The 26,084-nt window shown below is 39.4% G+C and overlaps 1 protein-coding gene across 5 annotated transcripts in view; it reads right to left on the minus strand.

The window, feature by feature from the left end:
• The window catches only part of MCTP2 (multiple C2 and transmembrane domain containing 2), a 212,430-nt gene that overhangs the window by 158,258 nt on the left and 28,088 nt on the right, over positions 1–26,084 (minus strand). For all 5 annotated transcript variants that reach the window (XM_036878637.2, XM_036878636.2, XM_057494752.1 and 2 more), the window contains exons 2-3: positions 10,907–11,444; positions 338–400 (exon numbers count right to left, since the gene is read on the minus strand). In XM_036878637.2, the coding sequence (XP_036734532.2) occupies positions 338–400; positions 10,907–11,374 (531 nt within the window). In that variant the 5' untranslated portion in view covers positions 11,375–11,444. The remainder of the gene's footprint in view (positions 1–337; positions 401–10,906; positions 11,445–26,084) is intronic.

The raw sequence follows: 26,084 nt of genomic DNA on the forward strand, positions 1-26,084 counted from the left end.
ATCAATTTTGTGGCTAAGTCACCCTTGACAGTCTTCTTTTGAATGTTTCCCCATCCGCGTTTCAAAGCACTTCAGAATAGGATTGTCTCCTTCACCATCTCACTCAATTTCATAGCTGTTCTGTATTTTTAGAAGAATCTACCCTACTCTGACAAAATCAATAGATACTGAATTAATCTTTTCCAGCTATCATCTGCAAGTCCCGTCTTGATAGGTAGATAGAGTTCAGCATTCTTTAAAAATAAAAGAGGCAAAGAAATACAGATCCAGACATTTGATAAGGAACATTTACAGTATTTACTCTAGGGCACATTTGTTTTTAAGGAATGCCACTCACAGGCTGTTCTTCAAAATGTTGGGATGTCAGAGAAGCATTCAGATCGCCACTTCCACATACCTTCTGCAAAGAAACAGAAAAAAAGCCTGTTTTGAGAAAGCAAAAAACTACCAGCCTCCAAGGACTTCCTTCCCCAGGGAATCTGCTATTTGCACACTCAATTTCAGGTGCGTCAGCTCCCTGCCTCTGTGTGTGCCAAGTCTTGGCAATAAAAGGTCGATTCAGTGGAGCCCATCTGGCTGTGGCCTCTGCCATCTTAGTCACCGATCAGAGTGTAAATAAGTCTGATTCTCTGTCCCCTGGGGCCATTCCTGCATCCCTAAGTCATGAGGGCTGGCGTGCAAGCAGCTTTGTCCCCAGTGAATGACACAGCAGTAGGAGGGCCCTCACACCAGACCCTGGAAGGGTCTGCCTGGGCCCCAGCCACCAAAGAGAAATGGGCAGATCAGGGCCCGAGGTTCAAGATTGTCAGCTGGGTAGAAAACATTTCAAAATATGATCTGAATAACCTTCGTGAGTCTAGCAACTGTACAAACACCAACCAAAGAGGAGGCCATGCAAATTCTGAACAAATGACTGAGAATGGAAGGTGTCAGCATTTCCTAATATAAATATGCCTCAGACACTCAGAAAATGATTCCACAGGGCAATGAAATGTGTGTTATTTGGTAGCTAGGATGGGATACAGTAGGCATCTCTGTTGCGGCAGGTTTTAAATGCACAGATGCAGGGTCCAGAAGAGCTCTGGGACTGTGAAGGTTTTGGGGTTGGATATGAGGGTGGCATGAAAGGCAGAGAGGAAAGGAAATGAGCAAACGATCTCCCAGCACTTTGGAGATTTCCCTTTTTGGCACGTTACCCAAGGCTGATTGCTTGTGTGAAAAACATGGGATTTCTCCTTCTAAGGCTGGGTAACTCTGACCTTATAGGCAAGTTCAGAGACAGACAGAAGGCCTGCAGAGACTGAACCATTGTTGGCAGAGGTGGGCACCAGAAGCACTGTGGACATAGGTCCTTCCCAGGCACAGCAAACATCAGGGACAGCCAGGCATATGCCAGGGATGCTGCCCAGGTGGTGGGCTGCCTTCCAAGACGCTCTCTCACTCTTTCTAGTGGAGTTTCAGGAAGCAATAGAGCTCAGGTTCTCAGCCAGGACAATTCTTCTGTCCCCAGGAGGGATGGTGAAGGGCTGCAAACACGCAAAGGCCCTCAGTGCCATCCTGTGCAGGCAGTGGCATCAAGAGAGGCTGCACCTAGGCAGAAATGAGCCCTGACCACAGGCTGGCCTGGAGCCTTGCAAGCCTTCATCTGGAAGAGTAGAGACCTTACAGGCCTTCACTGCTGTGGCTCTCACACCTGCCTCTTTCTCCGCTGGTCCCGGGTCTAATGTCCCCGACTTGAATAGTCACTCATTCCAGAAGACTTCACACAGGATCAAGGGGAATCCCTGGCCCTGGAAGAACCACCACTTCCCAGCCAGGAAAAGAGCCCTGGCTGTCCACGTGGACTTGACCTGGTAGCAGACAAGAGAAGAGGCAACCACAGGGCCTTTATGAATCCCCCTTCACCCCTGCCATCTGGTTCTTGGCATCTCCTGTGTTTTGTTATGTGTAAAGAGACACGCAGGTGACTTGGACTCTCTGCCATGGCTTTATGTCCACAATTGGAGCCTTACCCAACTCTCTCAGTTCCAGTGATTTCTCCTCATGCCTCTTACACTGCACACTATTAATTGCTGGAAACTGAGCAATTCCTCCTCTCCGACTTACAACACCAAAAACAGCTGTACCACGCCTTCACACGCAGAGTCAACAAGTGAACAGCAATTTGTGTTTAAAGTGCATGTTTATCAGCTGAGGCTCATGGTGGTTCTGTATCTTCCCCTGTCAAGTGGATGGGTGCTTAAAAAGTGTCATGCCTTAGACCAGCACACCGAACGCATTCTCCCAAGTCAGCCTCCCTGTACCTCGTGGCAACGTTAATTGAGTGATGAAACACGTCCACGTAGCCACCATCATTTACATGCCCTCAAAAATGAACACAGAGCTTTTATTCAAATATGCAAAAAGTCTTCCACTTACAACCACATAACAATGAAATGTGAAGAATGACATTAATTCAATATTATGGCTGGTTTTACTCACAGAAAAGTCACAGAACTTAAAGTTATGGTTCCCACAGCCACGGTAACTGTCACACACCATATATACACACCAAGGAAGGAATATGGACACTATAAAGAAGAGCAGAAATGCTACACAGGCACAGGAGGACTAAGTTACAGCTGCTGGGGGACACGTAATTTTGAATACTCCCCTATACTCTGCATGCAGCCTAAGGCTTTAGGCATTGAGGAGAAACTGCATTATTTTCACTTTCTTCATGAACCTAGTGACTACATCAATGATTTTTTTAATTAAAAAAAAATTGACACTGACATCTTTCACTCAGCACAATGACTTTCAATGCATCCATGTGGTTGCCTGTATACATAGTCCATTCCTTATCTGTATAAATAGTCCATTCCTTTTTATTGCTGAATAGTATTCCAGTGTATGTTGTGTACCACTGTTTGTTTATCCATGGAACATTGGTTTTAACAATTTCAAACAAATTGTTTTCAGGGATTTAGGAAAAGACAAATAACTTTGAATATCATCAATAGTAAAAAGTCTGAATATAACAAAACTGTCTGACTACATACAAACAGTAAAAAATACAGCATTAACATCTTGGCATGAAAATTAGTGTGAGGTGAGTCATCTCACACAACCCTCACGGCTGCCTTTCAGAGAAGTAGTTTTTTGTGTTCTTTTTTTTAATGACAGAGAGTTTGCACAGCCATTCTACCCTGCTAAACTGAAATTTATGGGAAGGTAATATACTTTGCATTCTCTTTAGATGAGAATCTTCTCTCTTCAAGAATGCAAATTTATTAAAATCCAGCAGTATATGAGAGGTACTAGAATGAATGGGCCAATTATATAAAAAAAGAACATCTCCTCTAGACACTGATGTGAGTAAGCATTTTCCTTTTGTGTGTACCCAATGTGATCTTGTACAAGTATCACCTCCCACATGGCTTGTCTGAAGGACCTTCCGTGCAGTACACACAGGAAACCAAATTATAAACCATGGAAACAATGAGTGGTGGTTTAAACTTCAGTGGAAGGAGACATAAACCCACATCCAGGAAAGCTACATGAGTGAAAAGTTGGCTGAGAAGATCATTTCTGCAGTCTTTGAAAAATGCTCCACTGAAGTACATCAGTATCTCAAACAAGCTATGTAATACATATTTACTTCATTACTTAACTCACATCTAGGTTACTGAAAATATGATACTTGGGCTGATAGAAGTTACATATCCAAACACCTACTGGGGTGAAGGAAGTTGCAAAACAAGCAAATGGGATCAGATGGCTGGACAGACCCTTAATCAGAACCTGGATACAGCGACAGGATCAAAACAACCCACGTGGCAATGAGAGGCCAAATTGGAAAGTCTGTTCAGAAAAGCTCAGGGCTCCCAAGTGCTGAGTGTACTCACATTCAGTTTTTACACAACTTTTCAGAAACGTATTCATCATACAATCAAGGTATACATATTTGGTTTTTTTCTCACCCCCAAGATTATTTGTTGAAAGTGAGTACCCTGGAATACGAATATACAAAATACACTATGTGTGTAAGTGCACGTGCATACTTGATTATGTGTAAGTAAGTGATCTACTCAGTTATGCCAAAGCATACAACAGTGATCAGAACACTGCAGCCCAGTGCTTGGTAATGGTTCCTTTATATTTGCTTAGCACTTTAGAATTTATGTATATATTCCTGCTAACCTCTTATAAGGGGCCCATGGGCTGTCATTAGTATTTAAATTTAAAAATTAATTTAAAAATAAAGCAACCAGAGCTAAGAGGCTAAATGGTGCCAAAGGGAAGCAAGAGTTAGGCCTTCCCCTGAGTACCCTGGGTTCCGCACTCCTTTCATAGTGTCACGGCTGTGCCCGGAGCCAGGGGCATCCAAGAGCGAACACCTCACCTGACATGAAGACGGGCAGCTCTGCACTGGGTAGATGAGGCTCTGGTGTCACAAAGACCTGGGTTTGAATCCCGCTTTTGCTACTTCCTAGCTTTGTGTCTTGAAAAATTTATTTAAAATTCAAGACATTGGAACATTACTGAGAGAGGAAAAATGGATACTTGCCTTATAGGTTGTTAGGAGGAAAATTCTTTCATTTAAAGGATATCTACTGAGCCCCTTCTCTGGGCCAGACACTAGTCTATTTGTATATGGAGTGAATCAAATAAATATGATCCAGTGAGATAATATGTAAATTGTACTTAGCAGAGTTCCTTACGCATGACCTCTTAGTAAGTGGTATTTGTTTGGTGTTGTTATTCTATTACTATTACCGTTATCATTATTATTAAAATAGTGGATGTGCCTTGAAAGACTAGACGAAAAAACCCACTGCAAATGATGAGGACCCCAGCCCCTCCCTTAATTCCAAGCATCCTTTCCCGCCCAGCACGTCCTCATGACAAGGCCAGAGGGCTGGCGTATGCAGCCTCAGGAGTGCCGCCCAGGGCTCAGCAGCCCACGCATGCTTTCGCCTCTCCACTCTCTGCCAAGGCAGTGTTTCCATGCCACTGTTCCCAGCGTGCACCAATCCATGCTGCCCTGCCCGTGAGGGCACAGCCTTGAGCGCACAGTGGTCTTGTGAATCCTGCTCACTTAGTGCCCAAGGAGTAGTCAGAGTCCAGCAGGGGTGCCTGGCAGGATGGGAAAGCCCGTGTGATAAGTCCTCAGAAGGACCTCTGACATCCCCTCCCATTACCCCCAATCCCCTGATCTCCAGCCACACCGCTTCCATGTTCTTCCTGGAACACACCAGGCACCCTCCTGCACCTTGGGCCATTACATTTGCTCTAATTCACAAATGCTTTTTCTCCAGACAGGCACACAGCATGCTTTCTTGCCTCCTCTAGGTCTGTGCGTACATGTGATCATCTCTGAAGAGGCCCTTCCTGACCACACTGTTCAAACTAGTAACACCTGCACCCCAGCACTCCTCAGGTACCTCTTCTGCATTATTTTCCTCCATTTACCCTTAACACTTTCTGAACATATCTGCAGCCTGACACTCTTCAGTTCAGAACACGATCTCCATTCAGGAAATGGAGTCTGTTTAGACAGCTGCTGGGTTCCCAGTGCCTAGAGTTAGTTGTTCAGGCACATAGTAGGTGCTCAACAGATGAGAAAGTAGGGAGACAAGAAGGAAAAAGAGGTCCAGCCCGTAAAAGACCCTGAGACATGGCTGACACAGCTGTCTCACTGATACCATGAAGTTGAGTCATGATTTCTGAGCTAAAACAAAAATAGTGAAGAACACGTAGTTGAGGTACAAAGAATCTGATGCACTTGTTTAATTTTGCCAGCTGCCAGTTGTTCACTCTGTGGTTTGTCATTTTGCTCATCTGTGGTCATTAAACTGAAACTCTATGGCTGCCAAGCACAGCTTCTGGAAACATCCCAGTAGGGTATTTCTTTAAACCACTCAACTCATCTGCATTAGCTAGCACCAAAGCTACTTGTTTAAAACTCCACCTGCCAAATGAAATGTCAGGGAAGAATGCACCCCACTATGGGATTACATGGATGATGGGGGGGGGGTATTAATAATCCCTCCATTCAGGAGTATTTGTTATTGACCATGATAATAAGCCTATTCAACCACTATAATTATCTGTGTGTTTAAAAGGGCACAGCAGAAACAGAAAAATAAATGTCTTCCTTTGAGGATATACTTTTTTAGATCAACAGGTCTGGCTTCTCACAAGTTGTAGGATCACATTTCCAACCTCCTGTTGTGCACAGTTGGTGCCTGGGCTTTGGATTTATAGACAGGTTTGGGTTGAGATCCTGGCCCTGACGCTTACTAGCTGGATGGCATTAGGCAAGTTATTAAACCTCCTCAGGCCCCTATTTCATTCTGGAAATTGTAATGATAAAATAATTACAATATTACTAATAAATACAACCATAATCATGGCAGAATGTCCTCATTGGGTGCTTGTGACTGACACATTTTGGGCTAAGAGCTTCTCTATTTTGCTAGCCTTGACACTTCAACCACTTAACATGAAACCTAACTACCTGGCCTTACTCTCCACCTATCTGATTCTTTTCCTCATATTTCATCTTCTTCAACCCTTTCCTGACCACCTTCTCAGAATGACCAATGTCCTGTCACCTTAACGCATTATCTAGTCCTGACTGGAGATTACCTGGGATTATTGGTATTTTTTTCAGTATTTGGCTCTAATCCAAAGTCACTTGACAGTAATGAAAGAATGAGCTGTTTATAGCAAAATGAACATCAGTGTATATATATATATATATATATATATATATATATAGTATTTAATTGTCACTGCAAATTAATTGATTGTCATTTACAGCTTTAGTCCCATGATATTCGGTTATCATGAGTCAGTCCACACAGCCAGATGGCTTCTGGACAGTTGATAAAGATCTTGAAGGCTGGTGGCCTTCTGAGGCTCTTTCCCAGTGACACCTTTGCCCACTACCAACTTGCCTTCCCTTGTCTATCTCCTCTCCCTGTTCTAATCCCTTCCTCACCCTATAGATTTCTACAGAAAGCAGAATGCACTTAGTGCCCAGCACCAGTAAAAGGGGTGTGCTGTGCAAACAAAGGCAGGGTGGTTATATTGACTGTAGAGTTGGCGAAAGCACTGCAGGGAGGGAAGGTTCCAGCCAGGCCTTGAAGGACGAGATTTCAGTAAAAGAAGAATGAGTGGGTTAGGGAGGAGGACACCAATAATAAAATGAGCTGTATACATGAAGAGTTCATGGAATGCTGAAAGCAAGGAAAGTGAAACAGTCTAACATTATTCACAGATTGTTTCACTTGAGCAACAAGGCAAAAATAATGGTGATGTTGCAAGAAATGATGGTCTGTATATGTGCAGGCATTTCAGGGAGACAGGCTTCTTTGGAAAGTGCAGTGCAGTATGAATCTGGGGCTCAAGAGGGAGGTCTAGAGGGTCCTCTTCTGTCAATGTAGGCTTTCTTCTAAACCTCCTTTCTCCCATTTGGCTGTGGCCAGTATGAGCACCTTCACTGAGCCCATTCCAGGTTCCACCTGGCCTCTACATTCTCATGTTCTTCCTTCTCCCTCCCTCGTTCTTAATTACCTTATTTACCCTATCATTTCATTCCCCCATACCTGTAGAGCACTTCCTTTCCCTTGCTGACACTGACAGGACTGAAAAGTGACTAAGGAACATTCAGACAATAATATGATTTGGGGTCCTATCCCACTGGCGCAGGCTTAGCTTGGCACTGAGTTAGCACTGGGTGGAGTACATGTGGGACAGAGTCCAGTGGGCACTTCAGATCACAGATATTCCTTCCCTTACCCCCTCTGAAAAACTATAAACAAAATTAACTACACCAAGGATACTGGAGAATATCTGATTGTCCTTGTCACCAGGCTTATTACATACCCCCCTTTCCTTCTTCCTCTCGACCCCCATTCCAGGAAAGTGATAGAAACTTGTTTGCTATTCATTAGGGGAAAAAAGAGATGAACCATACATATCCTAGACAGGGATCACCCAACTCCTAACTCACATATGACATGAATTCAGCAGGAATTCCATCTTCATTGAAAGAAAAGCAGAGAGAACACATTGAAACTTAAAATTAGCTGACAAGCCTACAACTGTTTAAAGCTCTCCATTTTTCCAGTTAATATCATAAAAAGAAATTTCATTTATAAGTTTCTTTCTAAAACAAACAAATGCTGACTTTAATTAAATCATTAACATAACTCAATAATACAGACACTAACAAAAACCCTATTAGCCTGAATGCACACATTGCTATCATTGATTTCTGTATTGAATAAATATTGATTGAAGACATGCTATGTACCAGGCACCCAGCTAGGCCCTGAGAAAACAAATTAGACGTGAAGCCCCCAGCCATACCCACCCCTCAAATTAAAGCAGCCTAGTGGAGACCATAAGCAAGGGGGCGGCTCACTTCTGTGCCAGGTGATACACTCTAGATGCACAGGTCGTGGGAGAAGTCTCACCCAGTACAGGGGCACGGGGTTGGAATAGGAAGGAGACGGGTGGGCAGAATAACATACTAGACCACAAGTGAGCCCATGGGTCTGCCAGCTGCAGCCCAGCCCTCCAGCCTCTAAACACAGGCCACTAGGCCAATAAACGGCACTCAAGCGGCCATGGAAGAATCAGTCTCTATCTTTACTTCCCAGGGCAGGGAAAGAGAGGCAAAGATCCTTTTTCAAAAAAGAATGTGTTTTCATATAAATCAAGTATAAAAATCAAACAAATAATCATATCTGACTTGATTGTTTATACTTCATGATGCGTGATCAAAACCAAAACTTTCTGTGATATGACTGTTCACCATCTAAGAACTTATTCACTATGTAAGAACTTGTTCACCATGGAGGAACTTGGTTATGCTTCAGAAGATTGGAGACTGTTGAGAATTAGGCTTGGGGTTGATTAATGATTGTGCATTGAGTCCCCTATACAGAATTTTATTGTTGTTAACAACCATTTGGTCAATAAATATGAGAGATGCCCTCTCAAAAAAAAAAAGAATGTGTTTTGTTTTGTTTTGTTTAATGGCTGTAAAAAGAAAATTAAATTAGCCAGAATAACCTATTCTTAATGGACTGCATATTCCAGGCTTTCCTCATTTGGCTCAGATACAAGAAGATAAACACTATCAACTGCCCATCTGCCAAACTGCTCATCCGCCATTACTGAAGAGCCCCTCAGCACAGCCCACCCTGGCAGATGTACACCATTGCCACAAAGCTTTCCAAGCCTCCGTTTCAGGCAAAATGTCCAACCAACTGCCTACATCCACACCTCAGGACACACTTCCTCACCCATCAAATCCTGCTTATCCTCTGTGCCAGCCTGGATACCACCTCACCCAACGTACCGCTCAGTCCCCACACACGGATCTTCTCAATCCACTGAGCTGCCCAGAGGCGAGCCTCGGATGTCGGCACAGACAGCTCCAGTGTCTGTCTGCCTCTCAGGCTACATTTAGTGCTTTGCAAAGCTGTCTCCCAACAGATCACAATTTAAAGACAGGGTCACTTTCTTATCCACCTCTGTTCCAATTGTAAACCTTTATGGTTTCTGAGTTAGAGCAGGTATCCAAATATTTACAGTCAGCAAAATAGTTTAGCAGTGCTAATTTTAAAATATATATATTCTAATTTGAGATTGTTAACCTCCAAAAACCAAGATGTCTCTCCATTTCTGTTCTGGTCAGTTAATAAGCAACAAAAAGAAAAAGACTTAACTTTAGTATCTAATTCAAAATGTTACCTCCTTCATACTGAACCATGAATTATGAACTATGTTTAATAATTCACTTTATTTCTATTTTAATTATTGGAAACACATATTTCAGATTTATAAATAAATGATAAAACTCATAAAATTGTTACAAAAATGATTTCATACATGTTAACAGTAATAAAGAAATAGTTAACTAAAGTCACTTAATGGTTACTGGTGTCTTAACATAGTAATTCTTCTGAAAGAATATGGTCACAACATACTCCGAATATCAATGATGACATTCCCCAGTGAAACCCAAATATATGACATAATTAATAGGCTTTGGTTCTAAAAGTAAAACCAAAAATCCCAATTGAGTAACTACTTTTCTCTGCAATTACAACACTAAGCTGGAATATAGAAAAATTAACACTTTACCTCAACATCACAAAGCACTTCAGTGTCATGGGGCAATTAAAAAAATAAATCTGATCAAACTGATCATCCAAATCATGATTTAGTAACCTGGTGATTGAATTTATATTAAAATCAATCTAAAAATATAAGATTTGTCTCATAATTATATTTGGCTGTTTTATCATATTGAAATACTAAAGCTTTGTAAAAACACTGAATCGATCATTTGTTTCCTTTAGTTTTGGAATTTTTCTTTTTTAGTGAATGCAAGTGAAGGTGCTTATAGGTAAGAACACACACGCACACACACACGTCAAACAGGAAGAAATTTAAGCTCTCTGGCAAAGGGAGACACACATTCAGAAATTGTTTAGAAATATGAATATGCATTTTTGTCTACAGTAGAATGGGGCTACAGTGGAGAGAGAGAAAAAACAGAGAGGTAGACACACACTTAAGCAAAAAGTTGGAGAAAAAGGTCTACTCTTAGTTTCTTTGCCAAGAGATGGAAAAAGAAAAACTCATCCAACAGAGCTTTTTTTATGCCATAAAGTGTCCTAGAAAAGTTATTTGTAATTGTTTTAAAATACATAAAGGTCAACCCTAAAACTGATGGGAACACCGGGTGCAATCAATATTACCTTAATTTAAATTCTTGTAAATGACATTCTTTCCATCCAAGCTAGCCACAAAAATAACTCCCGACCAAATTTTCCAAGGGCATTGAATGTGCTTTAAAAAGAAGAAAACAAAACAGGAAAGTGCCCAGCCCTGGTCTCACCTCTGGCTCTTCTGGTGCCCCCTCTCCAAAGGGAGTTTTCTGGAGCAGATCAAAGATGCCATTGCTAGAAGTCCTCCTGTCCTCAGCAAGGGAGGCACAGGTCTCCTCCGAGTCCGATTCTACGGCATGGAGAGGGCCTGCCTCTTCTTGACTCCAATCCAATTCTTCTTCAGACTGTTTCAAGGAGCTACTGCTACTCTTGGGAAAGACCCCTGCCGTCGACAGGCTGCTGGGCACTGAGGTATAGGATGACTGAGGCCCAGAGTAAGGCCCGCCTTCCGGGGCTAAGGCCTCGGCCTCCAGGAGGTCAGGGACAGAGAGGCTGAGGCGACGGTCCAGGTGACGCCTTACCCTCAAGTCTAGAGGTTTGTTTAGGGTCTTTTTCACCTTCTTCTTGCTCAAATTGATTAGCAAAGGCTTGGTCCGCTGTTTTAGTGAGTCCCAGACAGACGGTTTATCCAGATCCATGACTGCATGAAGACCGAAGCAGTCACTCCGTGAAATAGAGCCTCGCTACTGAAAACAACTCCAGCGACTTCTGGGAAACAGAATAAGGAGAGAAAACATGAATCCTCTCTGTGCTGTTCAGGACATTAAAGTGGAAAACATGACTCAAAAATGTCACACTTTCCACTAAGTGATCAATATGGAAACATTTGATTGGGAATGACCTACAAATATTTTTTAAGAAAGCATTTTTAGGAAGTGAATTTTCAAGATTTTTTTTAAATCGAAGAGGTTACAGAAAAGTTAAAGCAATGAATGAAGAAGACTGCTTTCTCTGACATTTCTCTCAGCATAATGTCCAGGTTCATGTACATTGTTGCACATGGCAGCATTTTGTTCTATGGTTAAATAATTTTCCATTTTATATATATACATATATACATTGAATTTTCTTTACCCATTCATCCCTGAATGACTATTTAGGTTGTTTCCATTATCTTAGCTACTGTACATCATGCAATAGTGAACAAGGGAGTACAGATATCTTTTCAAAAAACAGATTCACTTTTGTGGATGTATATTCAGAGGCAGAATTTCTGGATGATGTAATACTTCTAGTTTTAATTTTTTGAGGACCTCCATACTTTTCTTCATAATGGCTACACCAGTGTACAAGCATTCTGTTTTCTCCACATCCTTACCAATACGTATCACTTATCTATTTTATAATACCCACATATACTTACCATTTGCTGACAGATTTTATGTGCTCACACCACACACACACACACACACACACACTCACACACTGTAATTATATGAGGTGATGGATATGTGAATTAACTTGATTGTGGTACACATTTCACAACATATACATCATGTGGTTCACCATGAATAATTTTATTTGTCAATTACACCTCAGTAAAGCTTGGGGAAAAAAAGAATACTTTATTTCCTTTCCAGGGAAAGCAGAGCTAAAGACACTTACTAGAACAATAACAGCATCTTTAAATAGTAGGATTAGGGAGTGTCTTTCTATGTTTCTAAACCAGGAGTAGTCAAACAGCTTTTGCATGAGGCCAACTAGTAAATATTTTAGACTATGCAGGCCAGATGATGTGTCATAACTTCCTGACTCTGCTGTGTGACACCAAAGGAGACATAGACAACACACAAATGAAAGAGTGTGGCTGTGTTCCAATAAAGCTTTATTACAAAAACTGGCAGTAGACTATAATTTGTCAATCCCTGCTTTAATCTCAGCATCATCCCTTCTAGAATTAAGTATGCATTTTGAAGGATTGTTCGTATCAACAAGGATTCCATCTAGCATCTTTAAAATTTATGTTAAAATAAGAGTAACTAAAGAGAAAAAACATTTATAAAAGTAAGACACCTGTCCTTATTCCAATGTACCAGGTCAAAATAACTGACAAATCTTCTGTAATGGAAATCATGGAGAAGTGAGTTTCAAAACTTCATCTTGAGAATGTAAGATTAAAGGAAAGTATTTCCCACAAACATCTGGATGTGCTAGGAATGCTTCACAAATAAATATGGAATAATACAGTATGGTAAATGTTTTGCAGGAAAGGGGGTAATTTGGGATACAAGATGTTGGACACATTTTGGATCAAATCAAAATCAAATTTTAAGAAACAACCTTTATTCTATGCATAAAGTGCCTCATAATAAATCCTTCCAATATGAAAATGAGCAATATGGTCAGGTTACTCTGGTCTGGCCTATACTTACACTGCCATGTTTGGCCAAGAACAAAAGAGGCCAAGGATCACAACAAAACATATTTTCTAAAATCAAGACCCCATTCAATTATACACAGCCCTCTCTGGATGTTTAGTCATTGGGATGTCATTGCCTCTTGAAGGTCAGGACTGTGTGACTCTACAGTCCTTGCCTGATGACCACCAGCACAAGCAAAAGCTTCCACCAGGATGAACTCATTATCTTCAATAGGTGATGCAGATACAAAGAGCTTGGTTTCTAGAGACAGACTCCGTGGGTTAGAATTCTGCTTTGCTACATTCTACTGAGATGTACAATCAGAGGCAAATCATCACACTAAGCCTCAATTTTCTCACCTGTCCAGTGGGGATAATGTTACCTAGTTCACAGACAAACTGGGATAAAGGGTAAGGCACAGTGTCTGATGCAGAGGAAGCATTCAGTCAAGAAAAGCTACTTTTTATTATCAACACAGTTGTCATAATTCCCAATTTTGATATCCTACTCAAGTTGCTTAAGAGCTCTGTGTCTCATTACTAATCCCATTTTACAGATGAGTTTAGCTATAACTACCTCATACGAATTCATCCACATGAAGTGCTCAGAACACTGTTTAGCACAGAGTAAACTTTTCATACAAAGTTAGCTAGTTTTTAAATGATTTTTATTTCAATTATTTCATATTGGGTCATTCTGGCTTTAAAAGTTTTAAATATTTTACAACTTTTTGTTGCTTTTAAAAATGTTATTTTAAACATAAACTTGTATTTCACATTAGGAAGTCTCAACTATATTATTTAATCCACATTTTATAGACTCATAAATATGCTAAAAAAGGATTGTTTCTATATTCATTTAGAAATATTTTTAGTCAATTAACATTTAAAGGAGTGTTGTAGAAATGTCTATTAGATGTAGTTGATTGATGGTTCAGATCTGTACTCTTGCTAGAGTAGTATGTAGAATATATTTTCTACTACTTGTATTACACAGAGAAGAGTGTTTTTCTACTATAATTGTGAATTTGTCAATTTCTCCTTTCAGTTATTTTAGTTTTTGATTCTGTATTTTGAAGTTCTTTATTTTTACATGTTAACAGTTGTTATGTCTTCTTTTTGTTTAAAACCAATCTCACAGTCTCTTTTAGTTAGTTTTGACCATTCACATTTAATGTAGTAATTAATATATTTGTATTTAGGTTGTCATTATATTTGTTTCTTAATTGTTTCCATTTTCTTGCTCTTCTGTTTTGCCTTCCTGCCTCCTTTGAGTTTATCTGAACATATTTTAGTGTTCCATTTTAGTATATCAAATGTGATTTTGACTCTATCTCTTTGTATAAATTTTTAATGGTTGCTGTAGAGGTTATAACACAAATGGTTAATCTATCACACTTTACTTAGACTCAATAATTTAGTGCTTCAATTGGAATAGAGAAACCATACCCCATGCATTTGTTTTCTATTGCTTCCATTAAAAACAAAGCAACAACAATAAAAAACAAACCAAAAACTTCATGGCTTAACAAAAGAAATGTATTAACTTTTCAGTTCTGTAGGTAAGAAGTCCAAGACACATCTCCTCAGGCTAAAACCAAGGTACTGACAAAGCTGTGTAACTTACCAGAAGCACTAGAGGGAAATCTATTTCTTGGGCATTCCAGACCACAAGGCTCCCATTTTCCCTTTTGGTTGTCAGCTGTAGGTATTTTGCAACTTCTAGAGGATGCCCACATTTCTTGGCTCTCTAGTCCACCTAAGCCAGCAACATCCAGGAAAATCCTTCTCAATGCTGCATCTTTGTGGTCTACTCTTCTGCCTTCCTCTTCCACCTTTAAGGACTCATGTGATTTGATTGGGCCCACCTGGATAATACAGGATATTCTCCCTATCTCAAGGTATATACTCTTAATCACATCTGCAAAGTCTGTTTTGCGACTTACTGTAACATATTCACAAGGTATGGGGACTAGGATATGGGTATCTTGTGGGGAAAAGAGAGGACGTTATTCTGCCCATCATACCCCCATATAGGTCCCCTCATCCTTTCTTCTTTATGTTGTCTTACACAGTACATCTAAATACATTGAAAATTCCAATCAGACAATGCTTTACTTTGATTCCAATCATGAACCATATTTTAAGTAATTCAGGAAGAAAAGAATTAGTCTCTTACATTTACCATTTCCTGCATTCTTGATATTCCAAATTCCCTTCTTGTATCATTTCCCATCTGTCTAAGGAAATTCCTTGACTAGTTATTTTATGCCAGGTCTATTGACTCCACATTTTCTTGGTTTTCCTTCATCTGATAATATCTTCATTTCACCTTCAAGGACATTTTCATTGGATACTGATTCCACTTTTCTTTCAGCACTTCAGAAATGCTGTGCCATTTCCTTCTGGCCTCCATGATTTCTGAAAAGAAATCTCAGTCATTTGACTCACTATTCTCCTATAGATAAGATGTCCCTTTTCTCTAACTGCTTTCAAGATTTTGCCTTTGTTTTTCCTTTCAACAGTTATGATTTGCTTAGGTGTTTATGCAAGATAAATTTCTTTGAATATCTCTTTGTTGGGGTAGCTCAGCTTCTTGAATCTATATCTTCTGCCAAACTTGGAAAGCCCACAGCCATTATTTCTTGGATTACATCTTTTTAGCCACAGTTTCTCCTTTCCTTCTGGGACTCCAACTGTTATGGGTTGAGTTTGTTCTCCTTGGCTCTTGTCCCCACTGAAACAAAGAATTGAAAAGCAGAGACACAACAGCAAAGCACAGCAAAAATTTTATTCAAATGTACTCCAAGGGAAGGGTGAGCTAGAGTCAAGGTCGACAAAAGCACTGAACTTTCAGGGGAGGGTCTACTTTTCAGGTCCTAGCTGAGAGGCACCTCTTTGATTGACAGGGTGAGGTCATCTGATTGACAACTCTAGTTATAGACCTATTCCACCTGGTGTGCATGTCTTTTCCTGGGTGGTGGAGGAGAGCAAAACTGCAATTTTTTTTAATGAGATTATGAGGAGGTGTGGTTTGGGTAATTCTTAGTTCTGTTCAATTGTGCCTGCATTATGATCTGGTTGGGACCAGTTTGGCCTGGTCCCAACAGGCAAGGAACTTACCTCCCAGCAAAGCCTTTGTTGTCTTCACGTGGGACCCCCTAACTGAGCATTTTTTCCTTGAACCTTATCTTCCCCTCCCTGCTGCTCATGTCTTTCTATCTAACACAATGATACAAACATTATGCCTTTTGTTATTGTCCAACAGTCCCAGGGTCTCTGTTCAATATTTTTCCATCTTTTCCCTCTCTTTTTTGTTCACACTGAATAATTTCTATTGATTTGTTTTCAGGTTTTCTGATTCTTTCTTCTGTTATCTGCATTCTGTTATTGAATCCATATAGGGTAGTATTCTGGGGGGAGGGCAGAGCTCTGTGCGGAGGCTGTTGTATTCTCCAGTTCTAAAATTTCCATTTGATTCTACTTCATATCTACGTCTTTGCTGATACTTGCTATCTTAACATTGATTTCAGGATTCATGATTATTCCCTTGAGCACTTTTATTATAGCTGCTTTAAAGTCCTATTTTCCTTGTCATCTGTTGATTGTTTTGTCCCATTTGATTTGAGAGTTTTGTAATTCTTCATATGGCAACATGGATTGTATTCTGAACATCTTGAAAGTTCTTATAAAATCCTGTGCCTTTTTTAAATCTATGGAGAATATAGATATTATTGTTTTACCAGACACTCAATTTCATTAGCTTCTGGCCATTAATTCCAATCCACCTGTAAGTCCTGGTTCTGATGTCAGTTCCCTTTCCAAAAACTATGCAGGGCCGTCCAAACCTGCCGTGGATGTATATAATGTAGAGGTTAGTCTGGGACTTGAGCGGAGGTTTATTCATTAACTCCACTATCAAAGTCATCGGCATGCTAATAAAGATCAAACCCGGGCCTGTGCCGGTTGTGGTGAGTTCAGGAAATCACAAGCAACTGTACAGGATCATTTCCGAAGCCCCTCCTCAGCTGTCCTGTGCCTGATGCTTTCTGGTACCCTGGAACTCCCCCTTTCTGACCTCCAATCAGAAACAAACAACTTCTAGGATTGCACCAGAGTAATATTGGAATTAAGGGACATTTTAAATAGAAAACAAAGCCGTGGTTTAGCCCTGCCAGTGAGAACTACAGCTTCACCAAACAAAAAGGCAGTTCCCTTAAGGCATGGTGGTGGCTTGTGCTGTTTCCCATTGCCGGCTTTCGCTGCTCCTTGCCTTCGCCCCAAGATTTCCAGGGAGCAGAGGCATGCTAAAACTGAGAAAGGGGAGATAAACTGTAGGGGAATTCTCCCTTCTCTCTGAGCTTTAGGGCTTTTCTTTCATGTTCCTTGAGCCAGAACCAGAGGGTGTCTCTTTGATCTCTGTCGGGCTTCGTCCATTACTGACTTCTAGATTGCCTTGAATTCAGGCTGGGGGGAAAAAATGGTAAACACACCTCTAGTTCAGCGATAACTCAATTATGGTGTTCTTCCTTAATCTGCATGCTGACATTTACTTATCTGAGAACCTCAGCTTCGCCAAGCATTTATCCTGGTTTCATATTTGTATTGGGGAAAAATGCTTGGAGTGATTTTATTCCAGTTTACCCAGAACCAGAACTCTTTTAAGTTTTGCAAAAGCATTCTGATATAATTGCCTTATATACAAGTAGACCCAGTATTACAGGACTATAAACATATAGATACAAAATAGGTGCCCAGGGGGGAAGAAAAAAGTGTTCTTAAAGGTGTGAATTAGACTGTGGTCTCTTTGATGCTTGAAATGCTCCCCTGCCCACAATCAACAATGCATTCTTCTGACTAAAGGACATTTAAAGAAAGAATAATTCCAAGAAACAGATTTGAAGGAAAAGTTGGTGAAATAAATCCAACTATCTGAGTATTAAAATACATTCAATTTTATTCATCTCAAAGGATATTTCAAAACGAACTCAAACATATCTTTCCACTTTCTACCATGACTGAAGTTCACAGGCTATTATCATAACATTCAAAGGGCTGGTGCTCCACAAACCATCAGCCCCAGAAGCAGAATCCCTTCTCAGAACAAGATACCTATGCTACTGCAAAACTTCAGCGTTTTCATTCGTTGAATGAGAATAAGCATTCTGTTTCTTTAAACGATTAAGGGAAGGACAAGATCTTTACAGGAAACAGCTGCAAGTCAAGCAGCCTAGTGGAAGTTTCATTTATTATGATTTTAACCCAGACATCCTCCCCAGCTGGCTGCCAGCATTTGGCCAGATGGAAAAAGAACACCAAACCTCGTAAAGGCCGGAGCAAAAATTTCTAATTGAACCTGGACCACAACCACCATCTGAATAAGAAACACAAGGAAAGAGGTTCTGGGAATGAAAACAGCCTAAGTTACGATGATGCGTATTAGTTATTCGGTAGCATTGACTCAGATTGTGCTTAGTTTCCCTTTAGTATGATGAAAGGGTTTGCTTTCACCATCTATATAGCAATTAAAATGACAGAGCAGCAAGTAGTTACTATAGTCAGAATGTGTCATTACTGACATACCTTTTTAGTTAATCTCAAGATATTTTTTAATCATCAATAGAAAGATTTCATGCCACATCCTGTTAAAATGGAGGGGGGCGGGGTAAGAAAAATCTAAACTAAACTTAATAAAAATGAAAATTTGATGGTGTCTGCTTATCCTACAGGAAAAGAAAGGCAAATAATTCAAATGGATTTTTAGCATTCTAGTAGAACAGGGCTATAAGTATATTTAATTGTACCTGTAGCAGAAACAACTCCCCCCAACTTACCTAAAGGAGATGATCTTGAATGGAAAGGTCTCTCCAGATCAGTTCCATTTAAGTAACAGAAAATGTATATGCTTTAAAAATAAATTTATTTATTTTTCCTTCTAAAATAAAGCCTCCCATTCTATCCTTTGACTAGATGTTTAATGGGGAGATCACCTCATATACAAGGCCTGCTATAAAAAAATATATAATGGGGCAGAACATTCTTTATACCTTTTAATCACTTTTAGTGGGGCAGTCTGTGGATGATTGACAAACAACTCTGGGAAATGATGACATAAGCATCAGAAGACAAATCTAAGAATCTTCATGAAAGCTATATTTAGCTCTGTTTCTAATAGTGAAATAGGGTATCTTAAGAATCCATCTGCAGGAAAATAAATCAAAGCATCTTCTGATAGTGGACTATTGTATAACTCTTAAAATGGCTTTAATAAAGCTACATGTAGCATTGTGGATAAAGTTCCTGAAGGTAAATTTGATTAAAAATCATGGAGTAATATGCCACTTATATAATTTGGTTTATGCTGAATACCTGCTCTCCTTCTAAAAGTTTGGCAGCTCAACTTAAAAAATAATAAGTTGATGGGTCTCCAAGGAAAGTAGAAAGAAAATGAGATGAGAAACGGTCAATCAAGTCTGTGGTAGTCTATGGGCCCTTCTTAACTGTGAGCAACAACTTCCCACACAGAAACATTCGAGAAGAAACACAGCCTAGCCAGGTATAATCAAATTGTTGTCCAAAAGAGGCATATTAATTAATATACCCGACATCTACATCAATAATCTATTTAAAATAACCTTTTATTAATAAGACCTACCCTACCTCCCAAAGATGTACAAGGCATTAGGTATATGATTTCCATATAGAAGGTTTATACCTGGTTATCTGTAAGTATGTCAGTATTACATAATTGATTGCTTTGTACTTAAGTCTTGATATCTAGTTGGGTAAGGCCTCAGCCTTATATGGTCCTTCAGACTGGTTTCCTTCCTCTTTGCACTTCCATGTAAATTTTAGAATCCATTTATTTGTCTAATACCCTACCCCCAAATAAAGGCAGTGGACATTTTGGCAGCTGCGTCACAGAGTAATCTGACAACAGCTTCATGATATTGTCTTCCTTGCCATGAATATGGTTACTTTATATATACATATATTTTGTAATAGACTTGGTATTTTCCCTAATTATTAATATCTAGCATTAATGTGGTATAACTGACAAACTATTACTGATATGTTACTATTAACTAAGCTTCATAATTTACCTTAGGGTTCACTCTTTGTGTGGTACAATTCTATGAGTAAGAACAAATGTGTAAAGTCGTGCATCCACCGTTACAGTATCATACAGAATAGTTCCATTCCTCTAAAAGTCTCTTGTGCTCCACTTAGTTATTCCTCCCTCTCTTTCCCATCAATCTCTGACAACCATTTTTTTACTAGCTCTGTAGTTTCGCTTTTTCCAGAATGTCATACAGTTGGAAATGCACATTACATTTCCTTTTCAGACTGGCTTCTTTCACCTAGTAATAAGCATTCAAGTCTTCTCCATGCCTTTTTTTATTAAATTTTTTTTAATTTTTTTATCATTAATCTACAATTACATGAAGAACATTATGTTTACTAGGCTCTCCCCTACCCCAAGTCCCCCCCACAAACCCCATTACAGTCACTGTCCATCAGCATAGTAAGATGTTGTAGAATCACTACTTGTCTTCTCTGTGTTGCAAAGCCCTCCCCTTTCCCCCACCCCCCACATTATACATGCTAATCATAATACCCCCTTTCTTCTTCCCTGCCCTTATCCCTCCCTACCCTCCCATTCTCCCCAGTCTCTTTCCCTTTGGTAACTATTAGTCCATTCTTGGGTTCTGTGATTCTGCTGCTGTTTTGTTCCTTCAGTTTTTCTTTTGTTCTTATACTCCACAGATGAGTGAAATCATTTGGTATTTGTCTTTCTCCGCTTGGCTTATTTCACTGAGTATAATACCCTCCAGCTCCATCCATGTTGTTGCAAATGGTAGGATTTGTTTTCTTCTTATGGCTGAGTAGTATTCCATTGTGTATATGTACCACATCTTCTTTATCCATTCATCTACTGATGGACACTTAGGTTGCTTCCATTTCTTGGCTATTGTAAATAGTGCTGCGATAAACACAGGGGTGCATCTGTCTTTTTCAAACTGGAGTGCTGCATCCTTAGGGTAAATTCCTAGAAGTGGAATTCCTAGGTCAAATGGTAAATCTATTTTGAGCATTTTGAGAAACCTCCATATTGCTTTCCACTCCTCCATGCCTTTTTATGACGTGATATCTCACTTGTTTTCATGGCTGAATAATATTCCATTATATGAATGTAGTGTCATCCAGTTATCAGTTGAAGGATATCATGGTTACTTCCTAATATCCATCTTAAGTTCTTCTAGGACACATAGGGTTTATTTTTTTAGAGATACAGTACTTAATTTCTAAAAATAATTTGAGATTTTCTAGTTATCTTTATGTTATTGACTTCCTATGGATTAATTATGAATTAATAAGTTGTTAATTCCTAAAGATTACTTCAGAAAGAAAATACATGTTTTCATCCCTCTGCAGTTGGAAGCTTATTTTAAAGCTCAGCTTATCTATAGATCTTTGGTTCTATATCTGTCAGTTAGTTGCAACTGGTTGACTGTGCTATTTAGATCTATTTTCTTCTGATCCTTTTGTGCTCTCATTCTATTAGTAAAGAAAAGAGAAGAGTACTCATAAAAAGTAATGTTGCTGAATTGACAGGACTCACTAAAGGGGATGAGAGAGAGGAAATGTAAGGATTGAGTCCAACCTAATTAACAAGTGCCAGGGCCACCCAGACAGAAGTCCAGACTTTGAAGGGATATCTGAGCTCAGTCTGGGCTTCTTTATGTTGGAAAGTTCAGCTGGAGAAGTCAAGTTGGCAGTTGAGCACATGATTACTTCTAATTTTTTGGCAATCACGAAGAAAGCTGCTGTAAACATCTGTGTGAAGGTTTTTGTGCAGACACAAGTTTTATACTCATTCGGATTGAGACCATGATTATGGAGTGAAGTGAGAGGTCAGGCCTAGAGAAGGACTTTGGAGAGACTGGCATTCAGATAACTGGAGACACAGTAGTGGATGAGATTGCCAAGGAGTGTACAAGATGGAACCATGGGATGAGTCCTAAGGACTTCGATCACTTAACAGTCTGTAAAAGCAGGTTAAACTTGCAAAGACTAGAAAGATGAAGTCAGGAGGGCAGGGAGAAAAAAGTGTGGTGTCACCTTATGACACACAGAACCCAATACAGAAAAGACAAAGGTGGGTGTTTCATAAAGGAAGTGGTCAAGAGCAACAAGAGCTGTTTGTAGATTAGTTAACACCAGAAGCATCCATGTGGTACAATGGAGATTACTGGTAACCTTGGTTTGAGTTGTTTGGGGGGCATGAAGGGAAAGTGGCCCTGTGTTCACTGCTTTATACACATCATCAGAAAGCTCAAAATAATATTAGAAATATGTATTTTTACTCCAACTTCACAGATAAGAATATTCAACTTGTTCAGATTCACAGTGCTGCAAATTGAAACCCAGGCCTGTCAAACTCAGCATTTCTCAACAACAGGCATTGCTGGCATTTGGAGCAGAATGATTCTTTGCTGTATGGGACTGCTCAGTGCATTGTAGGGTGACAGTCATCAACCCCTGCCCCAACTTGGGAATATAAGGGGCTCTGAGGAATACATTCAGGTGGGAAGATTTTATTTTACCATAGGTCTACTAAAGTCTGCTTGGAGGACAAACTAACATGAAATACTAGGAAACTGTCTACTGCAAATGCATAATCATTTACATGTGAGCCTGATAAAAAAGCTGCTATATCTACTTGACATTGTTTACCTAAGAAACATTTAAAATTAATACTGAGACATCAGTTTTCAAAAAGTCTTTATAAGGGAGTCATTGAAAAGATATGACTCAAGTTACTCAAAGTTGTAAGGATAAATCTATATTATTATCTGTCTAAGATATTAATTATCCTTACAATTGAATTTGATCAGAGAGTTGAAAATTAACAGAACTTAAAACCAAGTCCCAATCTTTATAGTGCAATCAGTGAAAAGATTTGACTTATAGGAGACATTTCAATGGGTGCCTTAGAAATAGCACTTGATCCTAAACAAAGAAGATATGGTAATGTAGCTGGAGCAATTAAAAAGTCCTTAAACTAATAGCCCAAAGAATAATATTACTAACAGTGGTCCATCAAATAATCTTCAATTCAGGACTGGAAATATGGAAAACATGCTTAAGTCCTAAAAAATATCAACCAAGAGTATCTTATAAACCAACAATTAAAAATAAGAGTCTTTTTAAAGAAAGAATAATTTTCCCAGCTATCTCTACTCTTTTTTATCCCCTAAAAGTCAGTATGGGAGCATCACCTAAGCATCTGTTGGTTCTTACCAGAGTGGCACAAGACCTGCACTTCTGCAGAAGTTCAAAATCTAATGGGAAGAAATCACTGCAGAATAAGGCAAAGTGTAACATACACTACGAATATGGAGAAATAGAACTGGTGATAATATTTAATAAAGCATTAACCCTACAGTCTACACTAAAGGAGCCAGTAAAGGGAAAAGGTAAGGTGGGAAGACGACCTCAAGCAAAAGAGTACTGATGACAGCAAAACAGAGATTTAAAAAAAGGAAAATAAAAGTAACACCATAAAACAGGTATCTACTGCTAATTATATCTTCACCTCATCCTTCCTTTTTTAAACTTCTTCATTAAGGCATAATATACATACCATAAAATTTACCCATTGTAAGTATGTAATTGAAAAATATTTAGTGATTTTTTCCAAGTTATGCAACTATTGCCATAACCTAGCTACAGAGCAGTCACCCTTCCTTTTAAACATCTTTTTTAATGCAAATTACAATATACATATGATATTAATTTTGAACTATGCATATGCAATCTACAGGTAAATAAATGCATACATATCAAACTGTTTAATAATAAAGGTGCATGAGTCAAAAGCACAGAGACTATGTCTTTAGGGCCCCAGTCAAATGTCCCTCAAGTCCATGTGGCCCCTTATATAGTCCCCACTGGACTCCATTTCTTTATCTGCCTTTCTCACACCTTCACTATCTTAGAAAATACCCAATCCCTTTTCTGCACTTAGAGTTGTATGTGATTTCCGATAAAAATCAGAGGAAAAGCAAATGCATGGTTCTCGTAGAAACAACTGTCCTGACAATCACATCACCAGAAACAGAGAATCCTCAGCAGAGTGAGTATCTTGAGGCTAGACCTGGGGATCTGAAGTTCTAGGAAACAACATCTGACCTCCAAGATTCCAAGGTGAATGGGAGACATGCATGTGCACAAAGAAATTACAAATCAGTGTAGCGGGCATCTGAATACCAACATGTCCAATGAAGAGCAAAGAAAAAAGTAAACAGTTCTAAATTCAGATGTGTACTTCCTGAACGATGGCTCTTATCTAAAAGAGAGTGAAGTCAGGCCTTTCTTTCTTGAAACTGGTCAGAACTCAGGGCCAAACTGAGTGTTTCTCTCTCCCTAATAGTTGATTGTAACACCTCTGCTTCACATTTACATACGTGATTACCTTTCACCTTAATCCTTTTCCTTACTTTTTTTTTTTGGTTCTGCGTAATCAAATCCTTAAGCAAAATTAAAAAGAAAGTTGAGTATGGAGAACCGAGTGGATTAATAACATATATGAGGGTTTATGGGCCAACCTCTTTTTTAAATACCTGACATAGCTTAAATACATATTCTCTCAACAATTACAAAACTACTGGTAGGCAATGTTATTACACCATGTTACAGATGAGAAAACAATCTGTAAAGAGGTTAGACAGCCTGCCCAAGGGAAGGTGGACAGACAGTAAGTGGGAGAGCCAGGATTTGAACCTTGTGAATCCACAGCATGCTTTCTTAACTGCTACACTACAGTGTCTCCCAACTTAGAGCGTCTGGCCGGATGGGTAAGCCAACTGCGGAATCAGAGAGAGATGGCAAAGGTGATTTATTTATGCAGTGGAAGCAGGGACTGTGATCCAGATGCGGTGAGAAACATCTAAGAGGTCTCAAGTGTTGGCACAAGAGGATCCGGGCTTCCCAGGTGTGAGAGCCTCAATCTACTCTCACTTCTTCCAGATTCACCTCTTAGGGAGGAATGCTTTAACTGCTCAACTGGCAACTCAAGGCATACATAGGTGCAAAATTACTTTATTCTAACTACTCTTCTAATTGATCCTCATTATTCACATATTTGTGCATTTGCCTATTCACAAAATTTATTTGTAGCCCCAGCAACACGTTCATGGTCATTCATGGACGGGCACTCAGGCAAAAAACTTGAGTTGCCCAATGTACATATTCCCAGTTGTGGTTGAAAAAGGTGATGCTCTGCCTTCTTGTTTCAGGTCTTATACTGAAAATAAGTGCCCTCTTCATGGTCTATTTAGTTCCACTTCTTTGCATTTTTTTTTTTTTTGCTTCTTCTTGGTGAGTTTGCTGTTTAAAATGGCCCCATGTGCATCACTGAGGTGCCTGAGCACAAGAACGCTATGATGTGCCTTAGAGAAAACAGCTGTGTTGGTAAGTTTGTTCAGGCATGAGTTACAGTCCTGTTGGCCATGAGATCAATGTTAACACATCAGTCATATGCATTAAATAAGATCTCTGTACAGAAACACACCTAAAACAAGGTTATGTACTAGTAGTTTGATTATAAGGTGACCAGAGGCTCACAGGAACCTAACTCAGTATTTCCCTTAGGGGCCCTGACTCAGTATTTGTAATGTCTTTATAGAATGTAACTACTCTAAATAACAAGAAAAAAACTCTACATCCCTTTTGATGGGCATTTTTGTCTAGTTAGTATTCAGCCAAAAACCAAGCATATAATGTGTCCTGCCCTGTTTAATAGGTTTATGGTCACAAAGATTGAAGTCAGGAGTCTATTTTATGCTATACAAAAGAAATAATGATACAGATTTTTTTCCATAGAGTAGTTATGTGCCAAATTCATTTTGCAACTAAAGTAATATAGTACAAACCCTTTAAAATATGCTTTAAGAAGCAATACAATGTTTTAAATGCATATTAAA

Source organism: Manis pentadactyla, chromosome 18 (assembly GCF_030020395.1).
Source record: "Manis pentadactyla isolate mManPen7 chromosome 18, mManPen7.hap1, whole genome shotgun sequence".
Classification (NCBI taxonomy): domain Eukaryota; kingdom Metazoa; phylum Chordata; class Mammalia; order Pholidota; family Manidae; genus Manis; species Manis pentadactyla.